At 45.4% G+C, this 12,723-nt stretch overlaps 1 protein-coding gene across 1 annotated transcript in view; it reads right to left on the bottom strand.

The window, feature by feature from the left end:
• LOC134927638 (transmembrane channel-like protein 2) overlaps nucleotides 1-12,723 on the bottom strand; it is a 374,176-nt gene that overhangs the window by 299,910 nt on the left and 61,543 nt on the right. The window contains exon 4 of the mRNA XM_063922391.1: nucleotides 9,216-9,365. Coding sequence (XP_063778461.1) covers nucleotides 9,216-9,365 — 150 coding nt within the window. The remainder of the gene's footprint in view (nucleotides 1-9,215; nucleotides 9,366-12,723) is intronic.

Below are 12,723 nucleotides of genomic sequence, written 5' to 3' on the forward strand. Positions count from 1 at the left end.
GGACAGGGCTATTGTTAATAACAATAGCCCTGTCCTGTATTTCAAAGAGTGCCCCCAAAATAGAGTCTTCTTTTCTTTCTATTTCTATATAAACACAAATCTCGGCAGTGTTGGGGCTATTCGTATTGGTTTTCCCGAGTTCACAAATACGAATGAATAGACCAGAGGTTCTCAAACTCGGTCCTCGGGGGCACACACAGTGCATGTTTTGCAGGTAACCCAGCAGGTGCACAGGTGTATTAATTACTCACTGACACATTGTAAAAGGTCCACAGGTGGAGCTAATTATTTCACTTGCGATTCTGTGAGGAGACCTGCAAAACATGCACTGTGTGTGCTCCCGAGGACCGAGTTTGAGAACCTCTGGAATAGACCATAGGTCAAACACGGCTGTTATTTGATACAACTTGGTAATTTACTAAGAATTTGTATTCTCTATCACTGCCGACAATGGGGGGTAATTCCAAGTTGATCGCAGCAGGAATTTTTTTAGCAATTGGGCAAAACCATGTGCACTGCTGAGGAGGCAGATATAACATGTGCAGAGAGAGTTAGATTTGGATTGGGTGTGTTCAATCTGCAATCTAAATTGCAGTGTAATAATAAAGCAGCCAGTATTTACCCTGCACAGAAACAAAATAACCCACCCAAATCTAACTCTCTCTGCAAATGTTATATCTGCCCCCCCCTGCAGTGCACATGGTTTTGCCCAACTGCTAAAAAATTTCCTGCTGCGATCAACTTGGAATTACCCCCAATAGCCAAACACTTCCGGCAAAGCATAGAATTCGTTACAAAAAAGGAGCTTTCAAATAGTCCTGCTTTTTGCTGGCGTGTTCAGATAGTCATGCACGGATCAGCGTGATCCGTGCATGCTTATCTGTGCAAAAAAGGGTCTGAAATAGTTAAAAATCATTAAAAGAAAATTGTGTGTGGTCCCCCCCACCTATGCATAACCAGCCTCGGGCTCTTTGAGACGGTCCTGGTTGTTTAAATACCGGGTAACAAATTGACTGGGGTCCCCCCGTATTTAGAAAACCAGCACCGGGCTCTTGGGCCGGCCCTGGTTCCAAAAATATGGGGGACAAAAGACGTGTAGGGGTCCCCCGTATTTTTAAAACCAGCACTGGGCTCCACTAGCCGAGAAGATAATGCTACAGCTGGGGACACTTTTATACTGGTCCCTGCGGCCGTGGCATTACCCCCCCAAATAGTCATCCCTGGCCGGGGTACCCTAGGGGAGTGGGGACCCCTTAAATCAAGGGGTCCCCCCTCAAAGCACCCAAGGGCCAGGGGTGAAGCCCCTGGGCCGTGGATGGGGGCTGATAGCCTTTTTGTTTGTAAAAAAAGAATATTGTCTTTTGTTGTAGAACTACAAGTCCCAGAAAGCCTCCCCCGCTTGCTGGTACTTGGAGAACCACAAGTACCAGCATGCAGGGAAATAACGGGCCCGCTGGTACCTGTAGTTCTACAACAAAAGAAATACCCAAATAAAAACAAGAGACACCGTGATAGTACAAATTTATTAAAACACTCTTACACATTCATACATACTTACCTACATCCCACGCCGCCCAATCACGTCCTCTTCTCCATGTAGAATACAAACGTTTACCTGTAAAACCGAAATTCCAATATTCTCTCCTATTATCCAGTGATGATCTGTCCTCTTCATTCCTGCAGTAATCCACGGCCTTCTCAAAAATAAAAAAACGAAAGCCCAATACACGCCACTAAAGGGGTTCTTTTTTACACATGGAACCCCTTTACCCCGAATGCCGGGACCACCCGTGACTCCTGTCACTGGAGATCCCAGCAGCCAATCAGGGAGAGCCATGTCATGGTGCTACTAGCCTGTCAATCAGGAGTAGCGCTCCGGCTAGAATGGGGGACCGCGCTCCTCCATTCTAGCCTATGTTGGGAACTTTGCGGTCTGCGGTTAACCGCAAAGTTAATTGGGGTCACTCTTGTGGGTGCTGGAGGAGGGGACCCCTTGATTTAAGGGGTCCCCACTCCCCCAGGGTACCCTGGCCAGGGGTGACTAGTTGGGGGGATAATGCCACGGCCGCAGGGACCAGTATAAAAGTGTCCCCCGGTTGTGGCATTATCTTCTTGGCTAGTGGAGCCCGTGCTGGTTTTAAAAATATAGGGGACCCATACGTCTTTTGTCCCCTGTATTTTTGGAACCAGGGCTGGCCCAAGAGCCCGGTGCTGGTTGTCTAAATAGAGGGGGACCCCAGTCAATTTTCTCCCGGTATTTAAACAACCAGGACAGGCTCAAAGAGCCTGAGGCTGGTTATGCTTAGGAGGGGGGACCCCACGCAATTTTTTTTAACACTTTTAACCCTTTTAATACTGTACACAATGAAGCCCTGCATGGATCTCACTGATCATTGTGTTATGTCCGGCAGTGTTTTACTCATCACTCCCGTAAAACACTGCCCGACAATACGAATAACATCGACATCGGAAAATATGAAAAACCAAAACTCGGCAGCTTAGTAAATTCACGAAAATGATTTAAAAAAGTTGCAGAAAAATTTGAGTTTAAACTCCCACCAATTCGGCAGAAACACGAATCTTAGTAAATATACCCCCCAGCCGGAATTTTTATGAGAGGTATAATGATGGATTACATTTCAAAATCTACAGTAAAGTCAAACAATTGACTTATGAAGTTATACATCATCCTAAAAGAACCTGATTTTTTAATTATAAATATCACAATTTACTATGAATGTCAATAGGGACATGTCACTGTATATACTTCTCTGTGCTTTAGACTAATCAGAGTGTATAGATGGGTCCAAAAAAAGGTCCAAGGTAAGTGATCACAGCCGGACATCACGGAAATTATATTTCTTATCCCTATCTCTACAGCCAATATTGGGAAATACAGATGTTAAACAACATAAATTGCATTACTATAGAGATTCTAACATCCTGGGAGGAATAATGAACCAGATCTTTCATCCTTGCGTAGTACTTGTATATTATAGATGTTATTGTAGTCCAATATTACTATAGTGTGAAGATCATACACTTCGACTACAACGTGATATTTTCGCCCTTTATTGTAGTGACCGTGACATTAAAAGTTTATAGAGGGAACATTTTACAAACACTGAGTAATGTATCTCCTCATTCAGTCCGGATGGAGTCATGGTATCTAATAAAAAGATATACCTGGACTATTTTTTAAGTAATTCTTTTGTGATATTACCTTCTCTTATCCCTAATTTAATATGTTCCAAACCATATATCTTTATCTTTTTATGGTCACTCTCGTGACATTGCAAGAAATGTCTTGCTACACTGGTAATTTATTATGTTATTATTAATATGTTATTTGAATCTCTTTGTGCATTTCTTCTTTTTTTTTTTCAAGATTCAATTTTTATTAGTTTTTACATAAAACGGGGGGAGGGGGGGGGGAGGATTACAGAAAGAAAAAAGGGAGGGTAGAGGGAGCAGACATTGCATCATGACAATACAAACGAGTAGAGTTCTTAGCAATAATTCGATACTTCGTGTCAGTCTACACCACAAGAGGCAATTGAGTACAATAAACAACGGATATCATCTCCTAAAGGAGATCCCTTATCCGGGAGTAACAAAGGTTACCTGTCCCAAAATTGGCGAATCCAATATTCTAGGGGGCCTCTCTGAAGTGTAATTTTACTATAAACAAGGGCTGTATGACCAGACATTTACAACTTCCAGATTGGAAGTAGACTAACGAGGCCGGGTAAGTGGTTCAAGGGGGCCGTGTCTTCCTATAGTCACACCACGCCGCCCATTTTACATTTTGCTTGGCGTTTCCTGACGTAAAAGTTACGCCCGCCATCTCAAACTCAAAATGAGACTGAACTGCGGCTTCAATAGTAGAGACCATAGGTATCACCGGGGAGCGCCAATTGTGTGCCAATAGCGATTTTGTGGTGGATAGAATGTGGCCCAAGACATATCTAGTGTGAGGGGGGACATACCTGGGAAAGAGGTGCAGTAGGGCTAATGTAGGTTGGGGAGATATTGGAAAGCCCACAATCTTAGAGATGAGATCAAAAACATGATACCAAAGGGCCGAAACCGAAGGGCATAACCAAAACACGTGCATGAGCGTCCCAACATTACCACATGAATGCCAGCAATCATTAGAGGTAGTTGGCCATATGGAATGGAGGAGGGCTGGTGTGAAATATTGGCGATGTATTAATTTATAAAACTGTTCTATGTGTGATACACATTTAGACAAATGAAAACAGGAGTCAAATATCAGACACCATTCATCCTCTGTCAGGACACTATTCAGGTCGGATTCCCACTTCATCTGACACTTAAGTTTAGTCTTGGAGGGGGAGGGCAGTTGAGAAGGGCATACCATCTGGAGACTGTACCTTTGCGGTCGGTTCTCACAATCAGGGAGTGAACATATTTGGGAATCGGTAGTAATCTGCCATGTGGCATGGGTACACTCTGCAGCCAGTGTCGGAGCTGAAGATATTTAAAGAAATCACCCTTGGGGAGGGAGAATTTAGATTGTAGTTGGGCATAGGACATTAAAGTACCCCCTTCCATCACATCTTGAAGAGTCCTAATCCCCTGGGAAACCCATAAGCGAAATGATAAATCTGGAACTAGACCCACCACTCCGTCCAGTGGGAAGTCTGGCGGGGGGAGAGAGATTTCCGGTAACATCCCTACCAAAGTCAGCCAGGATTTACATGTGGATTGCACCACAGCCGATCCTGAAAATAGATTCGGCCTCTCAATAGCGGGCATTCCTAAGACACTAGATAAAAGGAGAGGTGATAAGAGGCCCTTTTCCAAGGAGACCCATATTCTAGGAGCATCCGTCTCATACCACGCCCCTAATGGGGCCAAAATACACGCTATCTGGTACAAATGTAAATCGGGAAAAGCTAAACCACCCCTCGATTTTGGTAAGGATAAAATTTTACGGGCTAGTCTTGGTTTTTTGCCTCTCCACACATATCGGATTAGTACAGAGTTAAATTTGGTTAATAAGGCATTAGATAATAGGATGGGGATAGTCCAAAATAGATAAAGCAGTTTGGGAAGCAGGACCATCTTCAAAGCTGCTATACCAACCACGATATATTATATAACATCCAGTCTTTCGTCAACATTGTTAGTTTAGTTAAAAGGGGGGGGGGGGGTGATTACATCAAATAAGATCTGAAACTTTAGGGGAAATACAGATGCCTAAGTAGTTCAAGCAATCTACTTGCCAGGCATAAGTATATTGAGATTTCAATTGATCGAGAAGGGCAGTAAGAGGTTAATCGGGAGCGCTTCTGTTTTAGACGCATTTAGTTTGTAATAAGAAACTAGAGAGTAGGCCTGCAATACGTCATGGAGGGCCCGGAGAGAGTCGTGAGGTTTGGTAATGGTGAGGAGGACATCAACCGCAAAGAGGCATATCTTGTACATATGACCAGACAAAGTCGGACCTCTCACCCTGGGATCAATGCGGATAGCCTCTGCCAAGGGTTCTATGGCCAATACAAAAACTAAAGGGGAAAGCGGGCAGCCCTGGCAAGTACCGTTAGAAATTGTAAATATGGGAGAGAGTATACCATTTATAAATACTCTAGCTGAAGGGACAGCGTAGAGTGCAGTAATTGAGGACAGGGCCCTACCAGAAATACCAAATTTTATGAAAACTGCTTTCAGATAGCCCCAATGTAATCTGTCAAACGCCTTCTCCGCATCCAAGGAAAGCAACAAAAGAGGATCCACCGACTCGGAGAAGGCGTCCAACAGATCTATAATCCTCCTGGTGTTAACGGGAGCTTGACGATTCTGAACGAAGCCCACTTGGTCTTGGTTAACTAGGGATGGCAATAGCGGATTTAATCTATTAGCAATTAATTTTGCATAAATTTTAACGTCAGAATTTAAGAGAGCTATAGGGCGGTAGTTAAATAGCATAACTGGATTCTTACCAGGTTTGGGGAAAGCTACTGTTCTGGCTTCCAACATTTCCGATGGAAACGAGCCCGTTGTCGTAGCCTCATCAAAAACTGTCCTCAAGACTGGAACCAGGGTATCTCTAAAACATTTAAAGAACCCGTTCGTGAAGCCATCTGGGCCAGGGGCTTTGTCTGACGGGAGTCCATCAATTACTCAACAATCTCCTCCAAGGTCCAGGGGCATTCCAACACTTGAATGGAACGGGGATCTAAGCTGGGCAAATTTAGTTTACTCAAAAAAGCATCAATCTCTATAGTAGTTGATTGCAGGGTAGAGGGGTCTGAGCGGAGATTATATAGGGCTGAATAGTACTCTGCGAAGGCATTGGCTATGTCCGAAGAGTCAGAGACTTTCAAGCCTTAAGCATTAAAAACCTCCTTGACTCTCTCAGTTGCCATTTTGCCTCTCAGCTTCCTGGCTAACATTCGTCCTGCCCTATCCCCGTGGGTATAGAATTTTTGTTTCAGCTTAAAGAGGTTCTTATGTACCTCTTTTAAGGTTAGACTATTCCATTCCTCCCTAAATCGGAGTAGCTCCCGATAGAGTGATTTATTATCGGGGGAGGATTTGAGTCTAAGATCCAGGTCTGCTAAGCGCGCTTCTATGTCAACTTGTTGCTTTCGTAACAGCTTTCGATGTCGAGCTGCCGCTTGGATAACTGAGCCCCTAACCACTGCTTTCAGTGCGCACCAGTTGTTAAACACAGATGTGTCAGCAGGATCATTACATTCTAGGAAGGAGGATAAGGCTTGAGAGATACATGATTTGGCTTCTTTATCCGTGAGGAAGTACTCGCCAAGGTGCCACGGTCGGGGGGAAGTCTGAGGGGAAATCAAATCCCAGGGTAGTTTTAAGGCCGAATGATCCGACCAGGGGATTGACAATATATCGGCCCGCTTTATTTGTTGTAACGTCCATTTGTCTGACAATGCCAAGTCGATCCTGGAAAATGATCCGTGGACTTGGGAGTAGAAGGTGTAATCTTTACAGTTAGGATTCCGTGCCCTCCAAACGTCATACAGGCCATACTCATGTAGTATGCATCTAAATGTTTGGGAATGGTCCCGAGTCGGAAGGGTTCGTAGGGGTCGTCGGGTAGACGACTTATCTAAACATGGGTCTAAGACCAAATTAAAATCTCCCACTAATAATAATGCTCCACTGAGGCAGGATTGGAGAGTAGAACAGAATTTCCTAATAAACGTGGTTTGTTTGACATTAGGGACATAAACCACCGCCAATGTTACCGGTTTGTCATTCAATGTCCCAGTAAGAATCAGGTAGCGGCCATCAGCATCAGTGAATTTTTTATCCAACACAAACGTGCACGAGCGGGAGAATAAAAATGCCACTCCAGCCCTTTTCTTAGACCCTCTTTGTGCATTTCTGATGTTATATGCATGCTCCAAAATGCGTTTTTTAAACATTTTTACATTTCTGGAATGTGCACAAAAGCTTTAAGTCTTATCCAAACCACATCACATAGCAGAGTATTGACCCATAGCCGTAACTAGGCACACACATGCCACATAGGGCTGCGCCGCACAATGGAGACCAGTGTGCAGCCGCCAAGCTGCAGAGCCCGGCAACCTTGTCAGCGTGTGATATAGATTGGTTGCCGGGCACTGCAGTGTCTGGTCTCCATGCTGGTCTCCCCCACTGTGTCAGGAGTAGCTGCTCCCCCTCTGTTGTTGTCCTGCAGCGCCGGGCTCTAGGAGGGGTGACTCCTCCCATGCTGTGGGCTCACCGGAAGAGTGGCGGATCCCCCTACAGCAGGCAAGTGGCTCTCCCTGTGCTGTGGGCTCTCCAGAAGAGTAGCGGCATCCCCGATGGCAGCCAAGTCAGTGTCTCTCTCTTTCCCCCTGCCTAATGTGTAAAAAGGGGGGACTCTGCCAGCCTAATATGTAAAAAAGGGGACTTTGCTTGCCATAATGTGTAAAATTGGGGGACTCTGCCTGCCGTTATGTGTAAAAAGGGGAATTTGGCTGCTGTAATGTGTAAAAGGGGGACTCTGCCTGCCGTACTGTGTAAAAGGGGGACTCTGCCTGCTGTAATGTGTAAAAAGGGGGACTCTGCTTCCGTAATGTGTAAAAAGGGGGACTCTACCTGCCGTACTGTGTAAAAAGGGACTCTGCCTGCCAGTGTGTAAAAGGGTCTTTGTCTGCCACATTGTGTAAAAGGGGACTCTGCAAGCCGTACTGTTTAAAAGGGGGCTCTACTTGGCATAATGTGTGACAGGGGATCTACCTGGTATAATGTGTGTAAGTGGCGCTACTGTGAGGCATAATTTGAATAATGGAGTCTTCTGTACAGCGTAATATGAATAGGTATTATTTTGTGGCCACGCCCCTTCTCCATAAAGCCACCACGCCTACGGCATGCACTAGTACTGTTTTGTATATTGGAAGGGGGGCTCCGATGCTGATTAGTTATCTAGAAACAGCACTGCGCAGACCAACAGTGTCCCAGCTTTATTCACAGACAAATTGTAGGAAATGTGAGTTTACAATTCCAGTGCAGAAGGGCATTACAGGAATGGTGTAGGAAAAGCAGAACTTAAAAGATAGTGTCACAGGAAATTCCCTATGATGCATTTAACTACATTGGTCTCTTTAGTAGGCAAGTGCTGTAGTTATACTCAAGTGCTGGATGGATCTTGGTTACAAAATGTTCTATTGTTGGTGCGTACAGCCAAGGGTGGCACATATATACATATTGTGCCATTCTATCACCATCAGTGACAATAATATTGTGGGTGCCTACACTATCATGGCCAAAAAGTTGAGAACCCTGTGTTCTTACAGGAGTAGCCCTGTAAAGAAAATTCATTTATCATAGGGTGTAGGACCCAACGTTTTTTACGATTTCTGTTGCATACTTTACATACACCTATATGACTGAAAAGTGCTATACATAGATATTGGTAGTGGTTGGGCTAGCACACATATTGAAGTGTGCTTTGCACCCACAGAACCCAAATAGCTGGGGATTAATAATGTATGTCCATTTATTTTCTTGCATCACTAGAGTATGTCATTATTTGCACTTATGGATTCCTATACTACTAGCAAAGCACTTATCAACTTTGAAACTATACACTCTGGACTATACAGTATGCCTGAAAAGCCATTGCCCATAGTCATTACTTTACTGCTACATATAATACTGAATTCACTTACAGATATTTAAATTACTTAAATTCCTTACTGTTATAGTACCTTAATATGGAAAGTTTTTTCTTCATACGCCAGGGCTTGTTTCTAATGGTAGAGATTAGCTTCTTCTTATCCTCAACATGTTCCATCAGTTTTGCCATTTCCTCTTCAGTCAATGACTCGTCATCAGAGGATGATGATGACTGAGAATCACTGTCAAAAGTAAAATTAACTGTCATTATTAAACAAACTATATTCATTCATATTGTGATACTCAGAAGGCTCAGTTAAACACATTTGCAAAAAATGGTAAGCCACAAGCCATGTCTGCCCTGTTGGTCCTACACTGTATAACAATAGCCCCACTTTGGGTCATATATTCATGTGTTTTTAAATTGAGAGCAAACTTACTTAGGGGCAAACCAAGATCCTCCAATATGACGCAAAGATCAGCATTCCCTACTGCTACTCAGATTTGTCACTTACCTCTCAAACACCTGGGGGCGGTTGGCTGAAAATGGGCTTTGTGGGATGGGGCGTGGCTTCACAGGTCAGGGGCGTGGCTTCGCGCCCCTACCACCGTTTTTGACAGATCGGGGGTCCGGGAGATGCGGCCTGGCCCCAGAAACTGGAATTTCTTCAGTGCTGGCTTCAATATGGTGACAGGAGCCGAGTTGCTGCACGTAATATTACAGTGCAGCACCCGGCTCCTGTCACTGAGCTGGAGCCGACACTTTGGTGTCACCCCTCGGCGAGTGACACCCGGGTGCGTGCCACACCCACCTTCTGACGCCACTGCTGTTACTCATCCTATACATACCTCTCAGAATAGAGATACACAGAATGTACTGTAATTGCTCAGAATTTGAGTCTTATTTTTTCTTGTCTAGATTATCTCCTCCCTTCCATGCACTTGTGATGGGTTGATAATTTGATCCTGAGCAACTTCCATTCTGTGTATAGTGATACTCAGAGAGCAAAAGATCGAACTAAACAGCCTTTACACTGAGAGACGTGCTGGAGAGCTATAGGAGACCATGTCACAACTGAGGGCCTGAGCTGACGGGAGGCAGCCTCAGTTGTAGGGGCTGAGATGTACCGGAACCTGGGAGGTTGTATCAGACCCCTGGACATGTAAGTAACATGAATAATAACTGCCCGAAGGCGTGACCACGACAACTTGGATAAAAGTCAATGATGTTTATTATGACAACTCCGCAACACAGCAGCAGTAAAAGAAAACGTAAAAGTCAGCAAAGAATAAATACAGTTCCTGGGTACTACAGGATGGCAGGAGCCACAGGGCACTGGTAGTGTGAGATAGTTCTTATGATCTTCTAGATGGAAAGTCCTTACCAGGCCCGACTGTAGCAATGGAGATAACCCAGGATTGTGCCAGCTGGTGTTCCAGGAAAAGCTGGGTTGCTGAAGATAAAACAGCTGCTGTGGATACTGGCTGGAACCAGACTGTTGTTAGCACGGAGTGGATACTGGCTGGAACCAGTTAAATAATAAATGAACTTGGGAGCGATGAAATATGAACTGAAATGTAGAACTTGAGAGCGGAGAAATAATAATACCGGTGGAGAGTGGTAAAGTGTAGAAAGGACACCGGCCCTTTAAGGGAAGCTGTACTCTGCTGGAAGCTGAGCTGGAAGCAGGTAATGTTGTAGCTGGAAACAGATGAATCCACAATGGATTGGAGAGTCAGGCTACACCGCAGGTGGAATGCTGGTGCGGGTCTCTATGGTGGAAGTCTTGAGACAGGAGCTGGAACCTGGAAGACAATCACAGGAGAGAGACAAACAGGAACTAGGTTTGACAACCAAAGCACTGACGCCTTCCTTGCTCAGGCACAGTGTATTTATACCTGCAGCAAGGAAGGGACTGGCTAGGCAATTATGCAGATTATCAATACTGAGAACAGATTGGTGGAAATGATCAGCTGACAGAATCCAAGATGGCTGCGCCCATGCAGACACTTGGAGGGAAGTTTGGTTTGTAATCCATGTGGTAATGAAAACAGTAATGGCGGCGCCGGCCACCAGAGACAGGAGGCGCCAGGCTGACAGATGCACATCCAACCACGCGGACACAGCGGAGGCCGCGGCTGACGTAATCGCCACTCAGACACTCTGCATGCAGAAGTTCAGGGACGGCGGCGGAGGCCGCGGGAGACGCCATGCCAGGTGTAATATGGCGTTTACTGTGACAGCGTCCCAGAGTGACAGGAGAGGATACAGGAATGTACACATCAGGATAACAGATGGGATCCGGTCCTGGAGCGCTGAGCCAGCCTTAGGAGGCATCTGATGGGTAAGAAATGGCGTCCAGATACCCGGATCGTGACAGCACCCCCCCCCCTTTAGGAGTGGCCCCAGGACACTTCTTTGGCTTTTGAGGAAACTTGGAATGGAATCTCCGGACCAAGGCAGGAGCATGGACATCAGAAGCATTGGTCCATGAACGTTCCTCAGGGCCGTAACCCTTCCAGTCAATAAGATACTGTAGTTGACCGTAACGGTGACGTGAGTCCAGGATCTTGGCCACTTCATACTCAACGCCTCGTTGAGTTTGGACTTTCGGAGTTGGAGGAAGTGAGGAATGAAACCGATTCAAGATCAGCGGTTTCAACAGGGAAACATGGAATGTCCTGGGTATTTTTAAGAAGGGAGGCAACTGGAGTCTGTAAGCAACAGGATTGATGACTTGTTCAATCTTGAAAGGACCGATATAGCGAGGTGCAAACTTCATACTGGGAACTCTTAACCTCAAATTCTTTGTGGATAACCATACCCGATCACCCACCTTGAGAGCAGGAACTGCTCGACGCTTCTTATCCGCAAACTTCTTGTACCAGAACGATGCCTTGAGCAGAGCTGATCGTACGCTCTTCCAGATATTGGCAAACTGATGCAAGGTGATATCCACTGCGGGAACAGAAGTTGCTGGAAGCGGTTGGAACTCAGGGACTTTAGGGTGGAATCCAAAGTTAGTGAAGAATGGTGTTGAAGCAGATGAAGAATGATACTGGTTGTTATGACAGAACTCGGCCCAGGGAAGTAATTGAACCCAGTCATCTTGAGAGGAGGACACATAGATGCGGAGGAAGGCCTCCAAGTCCTGATTCACCCTCTCGGTTTGACCATTGGTCTGAGGATGGTAAGCCGTGGAAAACTTTAGCTTGACTTGGAGGACTTGACATAAACTTCGCCAGAATTTGGCTGTGAATTGAACTCCTCGATCTGAGATAATTTCTTCAGGAAGACCGTGGAGTCGGAAGATCTCTTGTATGAATACTTGAGCCAACTTGGAAGCTGACGGAAGACCGGTGAGAGGAATGAAGTGTGCCATCTTGGTGAACCGGTCAACTACCACCCAGATGGTATTGAACTTGTTGCACATGGGTAAGTCTGTAATGAAATCCATCGACAAGTGGGTCCATGGTCGACGGGGAACGGATAGTGGAACCAGTTGCCCCGCAGGCGACTGGCGGGATACTTTATGTTGGGCACACTTTGGGCAAGATGCAATAAACTCCAAGACGTCCTTTTTCAGAGTTGGCCACCAA

The sequence above is a fragment of the Pseudophryne corroboree genome, chromosome 5 (assembly GCF_028390025.1).
Source record: "Pseudophryne corroboree isolate aPseCor3 chromosome 5, aPseCor3.hap2, whole genome shotgun sequence".
NCBI lineage: Eukaryota > Metazoa > Chordata > Amphibia > Anura > Myobatrachidae > Pseudophryne > Pseudophryne corroboree.